At 42.1% G+C, this 20,401-nt stretch overlaps 2 protein-coding genes across 3 annotated transcripts in view; both read left to right on the top strand.

The window, feature by feature from the left end:
- The window catches only part of LOC121680692 (high mobility group nucleosome-binding domain-containing protein 5-like), a 692,414-nt gene that overhangs the window by 300,294 nt on the left and 371,719 nt on the right, over positions 1–20,401 (top strand). The window lies entirely within an intron of this gene.
- stxbp1a (syntaxin binding protein 1a) overlaps positions 1–20,401 on the top strand; it is a 37,326-nt gene that overhangs the window by 6,853 nt on the left and 10,072 nt on the right. For both annotated transcript variants that reach the window (XM_042060230.1, XM_042060231.1), the window contains exons 2-14: positions 8,774–8,823; positions 11,545–11,626; positions 12,073–12,149; positions 12,675–12,753; positions 13,198–13,301; positions 15,315–15,463; positions 15,880–15,964; positions 17,126–17,256; positions 17,723–17,830; positions 18,415–18,475; positions 19,261–19,326; positions 19,696–19,776; positions 20,243–20,381. In XM_042060230.1, the coding sequence (XP_041916164.1) occupies positions 8,774–8,823; positions 11,545–11,626; positions 12,073–12,149; positions 12,675–12,753; positions 13,198–13,301; positions 15,315–15,463; positions 15,880–15,964; positions 17,126–17,256; positions 17,723–17,830; positions 18,415–18,475; positions 19,261–19,326; positions 19,696–19,776; positions 20,243–20,381 (1,212 nt within the window). The remainder of the gene's footprint in view (positions 1–8,773; positions 8,824–11,544; positions 11,627–12,072; positions 12,150–12,674; positions 12,754–13,197; positions 13,302–15,314; positions 15,464–15,879; positions 15,965–17,125; positions 17,257–17,722; positions 17,831–18,414; positions 18,476–19,260; positions 19,327–19,695; positions 19,777–20,242; positions 20,382–20,401) is intronic.

The following is a 20,401-nucleotide window of genomic DNA, read 5'->3' as shown; positions in this document are numbered from 1 at the left end:
TTGTTACACAGCCAATGTTCCCAGGTCTGGTGGACCCACCACATTATTAGGCTTTTAAATCAATACAGCCATAACAATTTATGTAAAAATACTTAACAGTTGTTAGCTCAATTACCAATGATATAGATATCATTTATGCTTCATATTCGCCATTTACCCCTGTGAGATCACATTTATGATCATAATTTTTGTGAGAAAATTAGGAAATTCCATTATAAAAAAGGTGAAAAAATAGAAACATTATCATTATTGGTGCTTATTTCTTAGAACTTAATCAGAACAGGTGAAAGTGATTGAAATGCAGCAATTTTGTAACTTTGTGTGGGAATAGCAGGTGCAGAAAGACAACATTCCCACACACAGACACCTACACTCAGACACGCACACATACAGACACACAGACACACACAGAACACCTCATATGTAATAGTGATATTATCTTCACAGAAAATGAGCCAAGACCAATGAGTTTGAGTTAGAAGGTATAATAAATAGCATAATTTGTTCTTTCAAACATTGAAAATGGGTCCCACAGACCCAAACCCCTTACACCACAAGGGTTAAATGGCTGTGAAGAGCTCACCAGTTGTAAACACAAGGGACTTGTAAGATAAAACACAAAGGACCCTAGTCATGTAAGCGTTATTTGAATGAACTTGCAAAGTAATTTCATGGTGAATTAAATGTATGACAAACTGACATGGTGCACATTTCACATCAGTATGACAAACAGAATGCCCCCCACCCAAAATAAATAAATAAATAAATAAATAAATAAACTTGAAAAGTTTGTTACTCTTCCACCAGTCTCTAATAAGTAGCTGATCTGCCCTGTGATAATGACGGTCAGGCCCTTTCTGCAGTTGTCCTCAAGGTACGCATGGCAGTGCTGGTCAGTGCTAATGCGAGCTGTGCTGTGGTGTACTTGAGGTGGGCTATAGCCAGCTAGCGTGATGACTCAGCGCGGCGCTCTGAAAGGAAGTAGACACTCTCAGGGCCACGTCCTTGGACTCTGGGTGACACCGTGCCAGGGGAAGGGTGAGAACGTCACCTCATCAGATGTGCAGCAGCCATCAGAGTGCCGTTCAATAGCTCTCAGTGCTGCTGATATACACTTGCTGTGTATGGCTTAATGGCTTTGTGATAATGATATTGATGACTGGAATGAAATGCACAGAAAAAAATCCTTATTAACAGAAGCAAATAGCTTAATATGAATGCTATTTACTGAGCAACCTTGCACAGAGGGAAACAATTTGGATGTGAAAAGTAGTGTTACCAGTTAATAAAGACTAGGGAACATATGATTCTGCACTGTAGATATTCTGTAGACATAATAGAAACAGTGGTTCATGCAAATTCATGTTAGAGATAACGGAATGTGACCACATGTTATGGGTGAGGACACAGTACCCACAGAGTATGTGCCAGATGCTTGTGAAAATAGATGACTGTCTCTTTAAGAGCTGCTATGGTTGAATATGTGTAGACATGCGTAGAGATGCAGCGAAAGTGGGTCATGAAATCACAAGTGTCAAGCCCAGAAGGGTCTTCATGAAAGAGAAGGGTTAAACAGAGTGGTATAGACCTATGGGGCGGCATGAGCTTATATAGGTGTGTCGTGTGTGTGTGTGTGTGTGTGTGTGTGTGTGTGTGCATGCGTTCTTATTCTTATCACTCTCAGCTTCACACTTGCATTTCAATTGAGGTAGCAAACAGGAAGCAGAATTGCAATTCAAATTGTGCACAACCTTGATTAGCAGAGATTAAGTTAATTCTATATCATGCTTTTAATGTTTGCATGAAACATGCATGTTTACATGTACTGTTCCCCTCAAACAGAATACATAAAAAATACATCAAAAATACATTCTTGGAATGTATTGATGTCAGTAGTAGACATAATTGGGTGCGGGGTAATATATGTTAGCAGCATCTCTCTGAGAATTAAAATAATTCAAGAATTGAATTGGAATTTAAGAGCCAGTTTCAATCTAATTCTGTAATTTTGCACAAGCCTGCTGCTAATGCAGTCACCTTATGCATTTATACATTCTTGATCTAGAATACATTTTCCAGTAGCCTAAACAGTGTGGACAAGTAATTGTTTAACATCTGCTTTACATGTTCACAATGGTTTTGGATTTTATTATACTGGAGTTTTCTATGGGACAGCCTCACACCATCATGCTCTATACAGTCCATGCATGTGTTATGTAATAAAGACGGAAATGTATTATCCACTCTCCACCATGAGCACGAGGAGGAGGGAATGCTAACTGCTAACATTAACTGTTTTCTGGGGCTGAAGGCTGAGGCGTGGGAGAGAACAGCTGGCCATTAGGGCCAACTGCACCAACTCCCCGTTCTGCTAGCTATGGTCCTGTCCCATCCCCCCTGCCCCCCCCCCCCCCCCACACACACACCACCAACCACTGACAGATAGAGCGCCAGAGCACAGGTGCTGATAAACAAAGTGAAGGTCAAGCACAAAATGATTTGCCCATTTAGCCCTAAATGCAATGTATTGAGAAAGTATTCAATATTCACATGGTCAGACCTCTTCACTCTTTTTCACATTTTTGCTATGTTGCTCAATGAATCATGCAGCCAAGACAATGCAAGGTTGGTTTAGGGACAACACTGTTATTAGTGGGGCCCTGTCAGAGCCCTTACTGGAACCCAATCAAACATTTCCGGACAGATACTTCAGCTGCTCCTTATTTAATAGATTTTCCAAAATAATCTGAACATTTGTGTTTCCTTTGTCACTATTGGGTATTGGAATGTGTGGATGAAGGAAAATCCATTTAAATGGTTTATCATAAGGCTGCAACATAATGAAATGTGAAAAACGTGAAGGGGTCTGAATAATGACCTAATGCACTGTATGAGATTTAATTCCACAATTCAAAGAGTAATGTAACTGCTTCATGGAGATCTAGGGTTACGTTACGTTAGGGTGTGGTTACGTTGCATTTGAATACAAATGTTTGTTTCACTCTTCAGAACCAACAGAAATAAACATAGAGAGAAACATCATGAGAATCTGCTGTAGTTGAAGCATGTTTTCATCTGTTGAGATTCACATAATACATGACTCAGGAGAGCAGTGCATTCGACTGCCCTCTTGGTGATTGGCAAAGTGTCCTCCTTTCTGAGCTGTATTGATTGGGATGGGATTTATTTATAACAGATTTGCTCTGAGGAGGCTTCGCAGGAAGGGGGTAGGGAAAGTAGAAATGCAAAACTCCTGCAAATATCTGACTGCAGGGAGTTAAATCTTCTATGTTGACGGTGCATGCTGAAACCAATGCTGATGCATGCAGGAGCAGGATGTCCGGTACAGCAGGATAACTTTTAACCTCCCTTCCTGCTTTGGTCAATCCACTGCCTGTGTCTAGGCCTGTGTCAGGTCTGTGTTTTTCCACTAAACACAGTAATTAGAGGTTTGTAGTCAAGATCAGCACTGTGTTGTACTCAGATGAAATTGTACTTGTTTTTGTATGTCTTTTAATATTCTGGCATCCACATTGCTTCAAAGAACCATGTGTAACAGATGTGGGGTTTCACAGAGCATTGAGTTGTGGCTGTACTTTATATGTACGTGGATGCACATACACAATGTCACATACACAAAAAAAATTACCTGGAATAACCTTGACACATTTAGCAGCAGCCACACAATGGTAGAAGTGTGCATGATAAATGTAAATATTGCAAAAGAAAAATAGATATTTCATATGTGAATATTTCACAAGTGCTATCTTATTATTATGATCAATTTTCGCCAACTGCAAACAATAAAAACGAGGTGCAGTCAGAAAACAAAGATAGTGAAGAAGATTTACATTTTAATTTGATTTTAATGCAAGTTCATTCAGGCAATATTCCCTGAGATCATCTCTCTACTACGGCACTTATATATAAAGGAAATGAGTAACTTTTATGCTGAGTTATTACATTTATGTTTAAGTTATATTTAAGTTTACCAGTAAATATGTTTACCAGTATCTGCTCTGCTAAATGCAAAGACATACAGAGATATGCAACGTTATAGGGAGTTTATATATTTTCATTGCCTGGAGAATTTGCCAGATATTGCGCAACAAAGCTTATAACAGAAAACAAACCATGACTCAGCACAAATGAAAAAACAAACAAACCTGAAAAGGTAATGCGATCCAGTCTGCTGCAAGCAGCATGCTGTTTTACTATCGGCCCTGAGAAGAATATGTATCATTGTTATTATCCATTTCATTGTCCTGAATGACCTTCCTGGAAGAACTACTTCCTTCCCCAGATGTTCCTAGGTTTGCCCTCTACAAAATCCTGGGGTTTGTCATTAACAAACATCCTTGTGTAAAGATCCTTTTCCTTTTACCATGACAACAACTGTGGATCGCACCATTTTAAAACAGCCCCCTCCCCCGCCTGGCTGCAGGTATTGTGAGATGGTACACTCTGTTGGTTTAAAGCATTCAGTATGTTGTTTCTGGGATGAGGTGAAGGAGTTGTGTTTTTGTGTTCTGATGAATGATAGTCCTATCAAGGAGGATCTAAACATTATAATTTATACATTCTGCTAGTAGACTGCAGTTTGAATGATAGCCTACGTTGTAATTTAGGAATCCGATGGATGGTGTCACCATGTTATTTGGAAAGCTAAATCTGAAACCCCCATTAGGTCATAGTGTCAGAAAGCCACAGAAACATACTGAGTGTTGTAAATTTAATCCAGAAAGGACAGCAGTGCCTAATGGCATTACCAGTGACATTGGTCTTTTGCTGACATTTCTGATCCACTCGATCTTTGTACTGTAGCCTGGCCAGTGCTTCAGTGGCACAAGGCACCTTGCCTCTGGGTCTTTAAATCCTGTGTGCTGCTGTTAGAGAAGACCTCTCTCTGGAGACCATTCAGATTGACAAGATTTCTGATTACTCATCCTCGAGGCAGTGCTTCATCTCATTATCATCATCATCATCACCATCTGAAGTTTGACCATGTACAGATATACAAAATGGAGGTAAAAGAAATGCAGTGCATTGTAAGGACTGCATTGAAATTATACAATATTGGGCAAGGTTGACTTACTGTCCCACCATAGTGGCATAAATAAATAACATACCCTGTTGGCCTATGTGTGAGGAAAGCACAGGCACATGGAACTAAAAGCAAATGGGGAATACTGTATGTATGTAGATGACATGAACAGCCTGGTCATGACCTTGAGGTCAGAGAGAGGTACTTGATATGCAGAGCGCATTCACCTAGATTACATTCACACCATATATGGAGGTAGGAGGGGCTGTGGTACTGCACTATGCTGCTGATGAATGTTCTGTGGGAGAGTGATAGGTAATGTAACATCACATGATGGGAGTGAGAGATATGGGACAAGGACCCCAAGGATTGAAAAGTAGGTGGGTCATTTTCCCCCCATGGAGATGATGTTATGATTGCATTGTGCCGTGTTCTGCATCCGTGTTCTGCATGATAATAAACTTTTATACAGTTTTCACAAGTAGGTGGATTAAATCATTTGTATCTTGTTTGTTTTATTCATAGCTGGGTTTCTGTGCACAAGATAGTCTAATGCACCTGTTATGATGATAAAATACACAGAGAAAGCAAACTGGGTTGCCCTCAGTGATGTCGACGGCCCTCAAATGCAATAGCAGATTGTATTCTTTATTGAAAACATGAGTTGCGTTGGGTTCTGTTGGGTTTGATTGAAGGGCAACAGATTTGCATTGGCCCAGTCAATTTGTTTCCGTGTCGGGGATATGACACTGACTGGTGATCATTTAGCAGGTAACTCTCCTCCTTCTCCTACTGACATCACAACAGTTCAACAAGGAAGAAGACAAACAATGCAGCCCTGAATTGCCTCTGTAATCTCAGCAACTGAGTCCAACATGGTCCGCGTATTTAAACAGAGATAATCCATCTGTAGCCCAATCCAGATGTTGTTGGGCTCAGAGGGGCTTAAGGGATGGGGCTAGTGATATCAAATGTCAAACAGCAAACCAATTCTGCTGTAATCACATTTATCCCAGTGCTATTGACAGATGGCTAACACAGTGATCAAGCTAATAACGGTTAGCATGTGTGAAAAACACAGGATTATCAGACAAGATCCCAAGAGGATTATTTTGATTCTGCCTGTAAGAAAGTCAGTTTGCAGGAGACCCTGAAACAAGGGATTCAAATAGATATTCCATCAGTTCATAATTGTTAGTTCTATACTGAACAATTTAGACTTAGTGCAAATATAAGAAAACATTACAGAGACTGAATTATGATCTATTGTTTATTTGTTATGATGGAATACTGAATATGGAGTCTGTGGCTATGGTTTCCTTTTGTCCTTTTGTATGATTGAATTGCTGAATAATCGTATGACTATAGACAGACAAAACACACACCAATAGAATCCAACACACACACACATTCTCTCTCTCTCTTTCTTTCTCTCTCTTTCTCTCTCTTTATCTCTCTCTCTCTCTCTCACACACACTTTTGGTTAAAGACTACCCTGGGGCTGTGGTAGTCCATGGCTGGATGATTTCCATTTTTGGCATCATAAACCCTTATGACTTTCTGCTCCATTTCTGCATCCCACAGAATGGCCAGGCTGTGAAGCTGCCCCACACATGCTAAATTAGCCTCTTTTCTGATAAAGGGATTGGCTCATATTGGTTTGCTGTTGAAAGAACTTGCGAGAAATATATAATCAGCTTTTTTTCTTTGTGGCCACAAATGCAAAAGGCACAAGAACACTTGACCTCTGTGAGATGCTTTAAGGGCTTTGGAGCTAGGCAACACACACACACACACACACACACACACACATATGCATGAACAACACTCCCCATTTACCGTAAATGGCATTGGATCAGTGACAGAAAGTGAGCGCTATCAAACAAGCTATCTAAATGGATCTGATAACCTTAGACACAAGAACTATATGGTATTGCCAAGCGAATGCTCTGTGTCCTGCTGTAGGGTTTAGACTAGGGGTGTGAATCTCTCATGTAAAAGACGATACGATTCACATCTAGATACATGGGCACGATTCGATACAAGAAAAGATACATGTTCATAAAAAACGATTCAGTACGATTCGATGCGATGCGATTCGATGCAGTTCGATGCAGTTGAAGAATGGAAAGCATTCTGAAAGATTTTTTATCATTTGCTTAAGGTGCACATTCATTTTATATGATCAATTATCATGGTCATGTCAATTAGGCAAAAAAATGTGTGAATATGATTATCTAAACTGAGGTTTGTATCATATACTGTATTGAAATGAAAAAAGAATAGTCTACATTTCAGTCAAACACAGCAGCCAAATGCAACATAAAAATACATTTTTATAGACTTTATAGATTTTATAGAGTTATATCTGATTGTTTTCAAGGAGCTGTAGCCTATTGTTGAGGTAAGACAATACCGAAATAAAATAAAACAGTGTTTAAAACAATCTTGGCCTTTTCTCAGATTGCCTACAAGAACAAAATAGGCCTAGCCTACATATCAATGAACTGGGCCTATTTTGTTCCAAGTCTGAGTGAATATGAACATTCTGAGTGAATATGAACTGAGCATTACCCACAAATCCGTGCCACGAGTAGTTTAGAATAGGAAGTGGGATGAACGCGCTGCTTGCAACGTAAATGAGAGTCTGAGCGAGCAGAAAAGGTTGTGAACCGATTCGTAACAAGTAAATCGATATAACGACCGGTTCATTTCAGTTTTATTCGCTTTATAGGCTTAACATATCGATGTAGCCGTATCTTACACGTTAAAAACGGATACCGATACGTATCGGTTAATCTTTACACCCCTAGTTTAGACGCTTTCATGTCAGACAAACTACAGAAGGCAAATGTACAGAAAGAGAAAGACACAGCTGAAGAGAGGCCTACTGTTTGTTTGTCTATTGCAGTGTTGAAAATGAATTACACAAAAGTGCATTAGTGTTGCATCACATGAGCAAATCACAAATGATAGACAAATGTGTGTGGGCGGGTGATCATGGTTTCAAACAATCATGGTGTGCGGAAAAAAGCAACACAAAGTTTCAAAAGGTTGCCGACACGTTGTCAGACAGAATGGAAGCCAGTGTGTATCCCTGGCATCACTGCCAGCCACTCTTTCTGCTAATCCACATTAGTCTCTGTGCCAGTGGGCACAGCCAGGTGGATCAGGTGTCGCTGAGTGGGGGGTATGGTGTGTGGCACTGAGTGGGCACCCTCTAGCCAAAGAGAGATTGGTGACAGGACTGGCATTCAGTCAAGGATAGCAGAGTGGCAGGCAGGATGATCAGAGAGAATGTAGAGGCTAGTGAGATAGCGAAAATTGTGTGAATTATGTGGGTTCTGTTTTATGTGAACTTGTGTGCCTGTGCATGCATGCTAGCGAGAATTCATTCTTCTGATATTCTGCAGTAAATCCATCCATATGGAAGCCAGCTGCTTCCTGTAAAACCGGAAGCTGGATGCTGCTGTGCATAAAACAATGGCTCAAATTGACCATGTTAAAGGGCATTTTTAAAAAGAAGTGTTTTCAGTTGTGAGAGTGTTTTTCTCTTAATGAATATGTGCACCTACCGCTTACAGTATTTTGACCCATGCACCAATACAAAAAAAACCTTATTGAACTGATATTGATAAATTGCATACAGTAACAATATGTGTTGTGTGGTTGTTATGCTCATACTGCATGGCTGTGCATTTTGTTCACGTCTTACCTTTTCTTCCACAGAGATTATGAATGATGTCATCAAGAAGGTGAAGAAGAAGGGAGAATGGAAGGTAAGAAGATTGTTCCAGTTTTCTCAGAGGAGACTTAATTGTGTCCTAAAAATCCTGTTATGACAATCTGATTTCCATGCTGACCCAGATGTGAGTAATGAGAACACCTGCACGTTGCTGCCAGTCTTATCCTTAGTGTTTGCTTCACTACATGGGACTCATTTGACAGGAATACTGGTGTTGTCTGATGTTGGCAGGTAAAAGTGCTCTTTAAGATGCAACGTTTGACAGATTTAGCCATTGCATGGGTCCACACCCTCCTGACAGTGTGTGATGTAAAGGATGGGTAAAGAGAAGGGTCTGTTTTTAGTGTCTGTAGCCACAACTACTGTTGGTGATATTTTGATTCCCAAATACCAAATATGTTTGCACTTGCTAATAGCTATCGCTACATTGGGCTATATTTTTACATTTTGTTTGTTTGGTTCATGTTTTGTAGCTTAATTGTCCAGCTGGTGCTTGGTTAATTCCTATATTTCTGCAGTGGATGACAGTGAACCCTGTTGACAAGGTTTTTGATGCTGAAGGGTTTAAAGGGTCCAAACTGCAAATGGTTTCGTGACTATTTCACATCATGGGTTGATGGGGATTGAGACTCTAGTTGAATGTTTCTTCTGCTGTTCCAAAATGCAGTTGAGTGTTAGCTAACAGGCTAGTTTTGCTAGTGACTGCAATAGAGAAACTTGAACCTGAAACAAACTTTACAGGGTGTTTGACCCATCTTTAAACACAAAACTGGATGGATGTTAAGAGTTTCCAACGCCATATAATAAGAAACTCTTAGCATCCCACCAGTTTTGTGTTCTTAGTCAAGCATCCTGTAACGAGTTTCTTTACCACTTCCTACCATTTTTTGGTGCTTGTTAAGAGAACCGACTAGTAGTGATGGGCAAATGAAGCTTTGGTGAACCACTAAACCATAGCAGTGGGAAGCTAGCAACACTAATGAAAAAATCCAATATGGCTGCCACATGTAGATTTTTCAACATAAAAGTCCTTACCCAAACCAGTATATGTAACCAAAAATATTGGTTTGCTAAGGACTTTTATGTTGAAAAATGTATGTGTGGCGGCCATCTTTTTGCTTTTCAGCTAGTGTCGCTAGGTTCACACTGCTGTGGTTCAGTGGTTCACCAAAGCTTCATTTGCCAATCACTACCGACTAGCCTGGTAGCCAGCCCGAATTTAATCCCCGCCACAAAATTTGAGGCCAGGAAGTTCTGAATAGAATTGAGAACTTGGGTCAGCCTAAGAACCGACTACTGCAGTTGTAAAATGTCTATTCCACTTGTAATTTGTCAGATGTCAAAATAGATGTTGAACTTTTTTTCAACTGAAAAGGGTAACAAACTAATTAACAAGAACATTTTAAACTTGCAGTTCAAAGAGGTTGCCGACTAGCCTGGCGGGCCATCCTATCATTGAAATGTATAGTCTGGAATCGAACCATTCACCTCGCTTAATCCAAGGGGCGGGCAGAGAATTGTCTTTCAAACTGCCTAGGCATGCAATAGGCCAGCGCTATGACCATATCCGTATCTGGTCGGCAAAACGGTAAATACATCCTTCTTCGAAAGGAATGACTTAAGTGCATTGTGTTGCTCAACTTTCAAAAAAAAAAAAAAGTCCAACTCCTTCAAAGTTGACGCCAACGCCGATTCAAACAACCACTCTTCGTTCGCCATAGCCACCTTCCTTGTTGTTCACCGTCGCAGGACTGTCGTTATCCTGTTAAGCTGCCTTAAAACTCTCTAACAAAATAGAGCGCTGTGATTGGATGACGTCCACGGCGTCAGCCAATAGAAATCCCTATGGTTTGATACTAGACGTACAGGCTGAGCAAATTAATTTGCCGCCGCTAGGGTGCATCTAGATTTCTAGGCTAGTTGTGCGACCCCTGGTGTAGTGCAATGTTCTTTTGCAATCTTAACCAGTCCCAACTTTTGTCAGCATTTTAAGTTGTGGTTATATCATGTGAATGAATTTTTCGGATTTGGGTCTGGATTGTCCAGGCTACGGACCTGGTTGCAGGTGTTTAAAAAGCCACAGGACTCTATTTTGATGATCAGAAATACGGCGCAAAACCCGACATAAAGCTTATTCTTATCTGACACCCAGCCAGTGGCAGATTTTGCGCCATTCTCTTCACTTTTATTAAGCCTTGCACCCAGGGATCTGGCAGAAGGTGTGGTCTAGTGCATGATCCAAAAATCGCTATCTTACACCCTCTATAAATCATTATGCCACTGACCAAGAAAACTGGTCTATAGCGAAAGGTGCATGTAAAGCACAGCTGAAGACGATTCATGATGAGAAGTTGTAAACAAAGTGGTGGTGATCAGCTTTGATATACATTTCAGATGTAAATAGATTTAACAAATTCCACTGGAAGCTAAGGCTATGTTAGGCTAAGGTTATTTTTGGAATTGTAGTTTTTGTACCATAGTCATTTCTCAACTATCCTGAAATGGAACTAACTCAGCAAGTGTGAGAGCTGTTCTACAGTGACGCACAAGGCCAGCGCTGGTATGTAATACCAAACTGGTTCCTATGGTTCATCATTCACTACTCATTTCTTATTGCCATCTTCCACATATAGATCGTAGTTACTGACTAGTAGTTGGCTAAATGTAGCTAATAGCATTAATAACATGTTATATCCAGTACTCCCTTTCTGGGTCTGTGTCTCGTATGAACAAAATAATCTCCCTGCCTCTTCAGGCACTCATTGTGGACCAGCTCAGCATGAGGATGCTGTCCTCCTGTTGCAAGATGACGGATATCATGTCAGAGGGCATCACTAGTAAGTTGAGGGTTCTGTTGGGACATAGTGGTTCTGCATGGCTTTCTGTTCTGTTCCGTTCTTTTCTGTTCTGTTCTGTTCTGATGATATTACATATAAAGAGTTTGATTCCAAAATGCTATATCTCCATTTTTAAAAACATTAATAAGTCAGGTTATTTAATTGTGTATGTCAGGTAATATCAATAAAACTGCAGTTGTGTTGTTTTGATTGAGTAAAGATAAATCAAGTAACAATACCCAATTACATTTTTACTGAAATGACTTGGGAAAAGAAAATGTAAAAGAAGGATTTATAAAAATTAATTAAAATAGAGGATATACTGTAGCATTTTGGAACCAAACTCATGTTCGCAAAATGGGAAGCATAATCCTCTTTTGCATCTCTCTCTTTCTCTCTTTCTTTCTCTCTCTCTCTCTCTCTGTCTCCTCCATCTATATCCATAGTTGTTGAAGATATAAATAAGAGGCGAGAGCCTCTTCCCTCACTTGAGGCCATCTATCTGATTACTCCTACTGAGAAGGTACCCTCACACCACACACACACACACACACACACACACACACACACACACACACACACACATGTTCCTGTTTCACACTTGGCTCAGCTTTTGGGAAAGCATTATTAGCAGAAATAGCCCATGTTCAGCGGCCTGAGCCAATGAGTTAGCAGTGTGTTCACACAGCACACACTGGCCATATGTCACACACAATGCAGAATGCGGCAGTGTCGACAAACATGCTATTGACACAGCCTACGCAAACATCCCTCAATCCTTCTTTCCTGTGGACCATTGTTGGTGCTATTATTGCAACTGCTGCACACACACACACACACACACACACACACACACACACACACACACACACACACACACACACACACACACGCGCACACACTTAAACACAAACACACACACACATACAAACACACACAGATACACACTCTAAAGAAAACAAATAGGAAGACTCAAAGAGGCATGCACCACACAGACACACACACACAAAAAACTCTAATTCTCCTTTCTCTCTCCTCTCATCTCCAGTCTGTTGCGACTCTAGTTGGTGACTTCAGAGATTCTCATTCAGCCAAGTACAAAGCAGCTCATGTGTTCTTCACTGACTGTGAGTAGCAGAGAGCACTTCACTGGAGAGCCCTGTATGCAGCATGACATAATCTCCACACACACACGCACATGCACACACTCACACACACACACTCACACGCATGCCTGCATGCACGCACGTACACATACACCACTATTCACTCTGACACTCTGAGATCATAACAAAATAATCAAGGCTCCGCTATTTAGTGTTATTGTGCATATTGAGGTGAATATTACATAATTTATTAACATTTATATTGTATTATATTGCTTATATGGTATAAACTAGTGTGTTGTACAGGTACTTCTAAAATTTTAACGTGTATCTTAAAGATATTTTATTCTTTGCTCTGAATAATCTACATGAGCCAAAAAATGTCATTGTAAATGTAAGTGTTGTGAATTTGTATTTCTCTGTCTGCGCCTCACTTTGACCACTGAACCTGTGTCCTGCTTCCAGCCTGCCCTGACCCCATATTTAACGACTTGGTGAAGAGCCGCGCCTCCAAATCCATCAAGACGCTGACTGAGATCAACATCGCCTTCTTACCTTATGAGTCTCAGGTACACAGTCAGACCAGACCAGAGAGGAGAGAGGGAGGGGACAAAAATATGAAGACAGAGAGAGAGAGAGAGAGAGAGAGAGAGAGAGAGAGAGAGAGAGAGAGGGATTACACAGTGAATGAGAGAGGATGAGGATGAGAGAAGGGAACAGAAAGAGACATGGAGGGATAGAAAGGACATTAAGGAAAAGCTTGTGTGTGTGTGTGTGTGAGAGAGAGAGAGAGAGAGAGTAAAGGGGCCTAAAGGTGGGACAGAGACTGGAAAGTAGCGAGACACAGAAAATTCCAGAAATAGAAGCAAGAGGCAGTAATAGGGGGAGGGGATTGGCTAGAGGACATGGTGGGCGGGGACAGTTAGCTGAGTAAACACAGGTAGCAGCATCTCCTGAGTCACACTCTCCAGACACACACACACGCATACACACACACTCTCTCTCTCTCTCTCTCTCTCTCTCTCTCTCTCCGTGCCACAGTATCTCTCTTTCCTTTGCTCTACCCACGGACTGTTCTAGAAGCGAGCCAGTTGAGCGCTGCCTGGCCAACAATTCTTTGCTCATCCTGTCCTCTATGATTAATTCAGAAGAGTCAGAGGAGTTTGGCTTCTGGCGAGATGCTGCAGCTCGCTTCACACTGAGGGGAAAAAGGGAAAGGGGGAGCAAACACACACAGATAAAGCTCCGCATTGCTATTGGCCGTCAGGGCATCTACACAACACGAGGCAGCCAATTGGAACAGGGCAAGAGAGCGCCTAGGTGTGGAGAGAGGAACCCATCTGCTGAGCAGAAGGACAGTCATGTGACCTTGGACAGATGGGGGCAACAGTGAGAGATGCTGAGAGAGAGGGAGAGAGAGGAGGAGAGAGAGGGAGAGAGGAGGAGAGAGAGGGAGAGAGAGGAGGAGAGAGATGAAAAGGGATCGACAAAAGAAAGAAATGGAGAGGATAGAAGACTGAGAGAGAGGGAGAGAGAGGAGAGGAGAGGGAAGACTGTGTCAGTGTGCATTTATATTGTTAGTGATAAACTGTATGTGACGCTGCCCTCAGAGAAAGTGTATTGTGTATCTGTTAATGTGTGTGTGTCTATGCATATTCCTTTGTATATGTGCAAAGGTCTGTGTTTTTGCTGTTGCTGTGTGTACCTCTATGTGTGTACATATGTGTGTATACGACACGCATATGTGTGTGTTCCTGTGCATGTCTGTCAAAGACCTGTCTGTCTGTCTGTCTGTCTGTGTGTGTGTGTGTGTGTGTGTGTGTGTGTGTGTGTGTGTGTGTGTGTGTGTGTGTGTGTGTGTGTGTGTGTGTACGTACGTACGTATGTGTGTGTGTGTGTGTGTGTGTGTGTGTGTGTGTGTGTGTGTGTATGTTTGTGTGTGTGTGCCAGTGGAGGACACTTCCACAAGTGAGGCCGTGTCATGCGCAGTTAGGAGAGGGAGGGGGAGGGGCTGCTGTCAGAGAGCAGCGTGACTTCCCTAACAGAGATTCACACAGACACAAGTAGAGGATGCCATATCCCCCAACAGTGACAGACACACATGCAGGCACACACGCACACACACACACACACACATACACACACACACACACACACACACACACACACACACACACACAGACAGACAGACAGACAGACAGACAGGTCTTTGAATTCCAAACAGCACTGGCTTATTCTGCGTTCTTTATCACTAAAGAGGACTAGCTGTAATGTAGTGCAGCCACTGCAGCAGTGATAGGAGACTGGCAACTACTGTCACCTCTCTGCAGGGCACCCAGACATGCAGCACTCCGGATAAACAGGAAATGCTCCTCAGGGGGTTGTACTGTCTTTTCTAGTTTACAACATGCACTTAGAAATAATAATGAATCATTTTTTTCAGGGATTTCATGTCATTTATCATCCTGAAAGCACATATTCATGATTTTCTCTCTCTCTCACTCTCTCTCTCTCCCTCTCTCTCTCTCTCTCCTTTTGTGTGTGTGTGTGTGTGTGGTGTATTTGCCTGTGTGGCTGTACAGGTGTACTCTCTAGACAACTCTGATGCCTTCCAGAGCTTCTACAGCCCCCATAAGACCCACCTGAAGAACTCAGTGATGGAGCGCCTGGCTGAGCAGATCGCCACTCTGTGTGCCACGCTCAAGGAGTATCCCGCCGTGCGATACCGAGGGTGAGAGACAGGGGGCGTGTGGGGGGGGGGGGGGCTGTTGGTTGTAACTCTCAGAAATGCACCCTAGAATTGGAAGCAGATGAGAAAATGCTTTAACCAGTTGATGTTGATGAAGATTAATCCACCAATGAGAAACTTAAACAGAGCTAGTTGTGTGGTTTCAACGTCTATAAAATGTTGTACAAAACCACAGGCCCAATTTGGCCTTGTTTCACATTGGCTCGATAATCTCACATGACGTCTCTAGACTCAGAAGTGTCACCTAAAGTTCACCTAACATTAGCATTTATTTGGAAGGTATTATTTCAAAGTGGAGGAACTGAGGGGAGTCATGAACAATAGGAACAGCCAGCACATCCCTCCGGTAGAACTTGTGTGGAAGGCTAATCTCTCTGCTTGTTTGTCTCACTTCACAGAGACTACAAAGACAACTCCACCCTGGCCCAACTGGTGCAGGACAAACTGGACGCTTACAAGGCTGACGACCCCACAATGGGAGAGGTGAGAGAATGAGAGAAAGAGAGAGAAAGGGAGAGAAAGAGGGAGAGGGGGCAGAGAAAACAGATAGAGGTAGAAAGAATTACAGATCACGTTTTTATTCTTCCATGGGAGAAAAGGAAGAGCTCTGTAGGGGGAGGGAGACCGATAATCGTAATGAAATTAAATGTCAGACTTAGATAAAAACCTACAACCGACTGCTATCAGGACTCTGGATTCAAGTCAGGGGCAGCTTGCTGCTTCCCTCTTAATGGGTTGATGTGTCATTCCCCCTTTTAAGGGTGACCTTTCTGCTAATGACTTTAACCAGAAACAGTAGGACTCTCAAGCTCATTACTTCCCTTAGCATGTCAGTCTAGAATAATCTAGAACCATTTAGCAACACAAGAATATTAGACTCAGGGGATGCATCGAATCTGTGTGAGAATGGCATATCATGCATATAATGATGACATTTTGTTATATAGACATACAAAAACATACTGAAAAAGACATACTGAAAAAGAATCCAACTCATGGTCAGAGTAAAATTATTCCGTGGGGAAAAAGAAATAATGAATTTTGTGAAATTCACAAGTGCCACAATTATTGGCACCCCTTGAAAATCCTAGAAACAAAATGTAACTGAAGCTTTTTTTCCATTTACAGTATAATGTATTTAACTTATTTAGTGTCCGAATCTTCTGTTTCACACACCCCTTCCTTTTCTCCTGACTCTCTTTTCTTTCACTTTCCTTTAAAAATGATTCTGAGTTTTAGTCTCATGAAGACACAACCTATTTGGGGTGCAGATGCACAGATTAGCTCAAAAGTAATCTAATGCTGTGTTGCCATGGTTGTCCCAGGCCACCAAATTGCACTCTTACCAGATTAAGGAGGCCTTTGGGGCACTCTCAGAAAACCTGTGAGTCAGTAGCCTGCAGCTACTTGTTTTGAGCACCTGACTGAACTCATTGGCCCTCTGCCATTGTGTGAAGAAACAAGCTCCCAGGTCAAATCAACATCACAGATGAAGATCACTCTTAACAACACTACAACTTCCATGATGCCTGGCGTGATGCGTTGTACACAGAGCCATATAAAGATACCTTTATATGGCTCTGGTTGTACCACTTTCTCATATTCCTGAAATACGTGTGTTTACGTTGTCCACTGTCCTTCTAGGGTCCAGACAAGGCGCGTTCTCAGCTCATCATCCTGGACCGAGCTTTCGACCCAGTGTCCCCTGTCCTGCATGAGCTCACCTTCCAGGCTATGGGTTACGACCTGCTGCCCATTGAGAACGATGTCTACAAGTGAGAAGTGGACACACACACACACTACACACACACACACACACACACACACATACACACACACACACACACACACACACACACACACACACACACACACACACACACAAACATACACACACACCCACTTCATACTACACACGACACACACACACATACACATACACACACATTCACACACTCACAAACATGCATGGTGCATGAAATACTACCTCTGTTTATCATTATCAGTGTAAATTCAACATCTAGTGTAGTCATTGAATTACATTGTTTTGAACACTGGCCACATGCATAGTTTAAACTGAGATAAGACATTTAAATGACAGCTCGTCATTGTGTCCAGAGGCTAGTGTGATGGCCATCTTCATCTGGTTGAACAGCTGTGCAATTTGCTTAATATCTCTCTATGTTTGGGAGTTGCAGTGTAATCTGAGTCGGCTAATGTAATGTGCCCTCCTGTGTGTAGATATGAGACCAGTGGCATGGGAGATTCCCGTGAGAAGGAGGTCCTGCTGCACGAGGACGATGACCTGTGGGTTGGACTGCGACACAAACACATTGCCGAGGTGTCCCAGTGAGTACCACTCGGCCCTGGGTCTCCTGGCTTCTCTGTGTTGGTCTCCCTATTGTCCTCTAACAGTCTGTTTCGAGTTCAGATTTCTCATTTCAGCACCTCAGTGTTTTCAGTTTATACAGCTCTGTTCTTTTCCTAACTCGCTTCCCTCACATTTCCTGAGGTTTCCCCTATCCTCATTCTCTCTCTCTCTCTCTCTCTCTCTCTCTCTCTCTCTCTCTCTCTCTCTCTCTCTCTCTCTCTCTCTGTCTTGTTCTCCCTATTTTGAAAAGCATAAAAAGTATATCAAAAAACATGTACAAAGTATATGTTTAAAGAATCGCCACATCGCATTTACACATTTACAATGCTTGCATGATATATGAGTCTGCACATACTACAATGACATAATGTCCTTCCATGTGCATGCTAATTATATCTCATAAAATGTATGAATATTACTGACTTCCATATGGGCCTATCTCTTTCACACTTTCATACTTTCTCTCTCTCTCTGGGTGTCCATAATAGCTCATGGAATTTCCTCTCTCGTTGTGTTTGATGGTGACAGTAATCCCCCATCCCTCTCCACTCTCTCTCCACAGGGAGGTAACACGCTCCTTGAAGGATTTCTCCTCCAGCAAACGGATGAATACAGGAGAGAAGGTAAGGAGGGAGTGGAGAGGAGAGGAGTGGAGGAAAAAGAAGTGTTCGGAGGGGGGGGGGGTTGAGCTTTTATTGCCTCGGAGGAAGAAACCTTGTTAATCTGAGTGCTGGCGTAGCACGTCGTAGCGTAGCCTGGCGTAGCAGAGAAAGGCTGACTCATCATTAAGTCCCTTGCCAGCGTTGGGGGGGGGGGGGGGGGGGGGGGTTAAATGTTGATTGACTAGTGCGCACAGCACAGACCTCTGATGTGAGACACCATGTGTGCCAAATCACTCTCTCAGGAAGTGCCTACTATTTATGAACATCCAACATCCCACTCAACATTGCATAACATCAAGAAACAAACAGCAGTGGAACACTACATACACAGTAGTGGATATAGACATCTATGCTATTACTATTACACAGTAGAGTATTGTATAGTACAGTATAGTGCAGATATATTACACTACGGTATGTACTTTTTGATTTGTACATATTTACAGTAATTTCCTGTGTATTAGCCGCATTGTGTATAAGCCACAGGACAGTATTTTATGCAAGTTAAAAGAAACAAAACTGTATTAATACCATATTAACTGCCCCCGTGTATCAACCTCATAGCTGAAGAAATTTTACAAAATCAATATATAAACTGCGGCTAATAGTTGGGAAATTACGGAAGCACAAATGAGAGTATGTGTATTTTGTGTATATTTGTTTATGTGTGTATGTATACAGTATTTATTCCTGTGTTGTATTTGGGTCTAAACAATACCATGTGATCATATTCTGTTTGTGTGCAGACCACCATGAGGGACCTCTCTCAGATGCTGAAAAAGATGCCCCAGTACCAGAAGGAGCTGAGCAAGGTCAGTCCAGCCATACCTACAGTACCTTACGCTCAGCTATCTGCTCACTGGATACCATGTAAAGATGATTGCCCTATCCAGATAGCCTCATTTTACATTGTGATGTTCATGAGTTCTTGTTAAGGAGGTTTGGAGAGGTATTTGAAAAGAGTAGCACCCTCTTGAAGGTCATACATTCTGTTGTTCGGATGTAGAATACAGAGATACATTCAGTATTGAAGACAACCATACTCATCTACAAATAGAAAGAAATGGTTTTGTCCCTTTACAAAAGATAATATATTATTTATTCTATTCTATTCTATTCTGTTCAATTCTATCCTTCTTGATTGTCCTTCTTGACCCCATGGAACTGTTCCTTCTCTGCAGTACTCCACTCATCTGCAGCTGGCTGAGGATTGCATGAAGCACTACCAAGGAACTGTGGACAAGCTGTGCCGTGTAGAGCAGGTCAGTGTGTGTGTATGTGTGTGTCTATGTGTGTGTGTGTGTGTGTGTGTGTGTGTGTATGTATGTGTGTGTGTGTGTGTGTGTGTGTGTGTGTGTGTGTGTGTCTCTGTGTGTGTGTGTGTGTGTGTGTGTGTGTGTGTGCGCGTGTGTGCGCTACAGAACTTAACTCTATGTGAAACCTGCTCCGCATAGTAGAATAATGTAATGCTGACGTGTTGATTAGGTCTCCTCTTTGTTCTAGCAAGTCTAGCAAAATCCCAGCCTTTTTTTCAGTATTTGGACATTTTAGCATGTGATTTAGCAAGTGATTATTTTTCTGAACCAGAGTCAGCCTATTTCCCACTAAATGCACACATACTGTAGTAAGCTGCAGTGATCCACTCAGTGGTCCGTCTGGCTGCTTCTGTGAAGGTGGCTACAGAACACACTGGCCACTCAGTCTCTCCCCTCTCTGTCCCCCTGCCAGGATCTTGCTATGGGCACTGACGCTGAGGGCGAGAAGATCAAGGACCCCATGCGTGCCATTGTGCCAATCCTGCTGGATGCCAACGTCAGCACCTACGACAAGATCCGCATCATCCTGCTTTACATCTTCCTCAAGAACGGTGAGAGTCCCTTGGGGTCC

This window comes from Alosa sapidissima, chromosome 13 (genome assembly GCF_018492685.1).
Source record: "Alosa sapidissima isolate fAloSap1 chromosome 13, fAloSap1.pri, whole genome shotgun sequence".
NCBI lineage: Eukaryota > Metazoa > Chordata > Actinopteri > Clupeiformes > Clupeidae > Alosa > Alosa sapidissima.
Note: the sequence above shows the minus strand (reverse complement) of the source record. Positions and strands in the feature narration are given on the sequence as shown.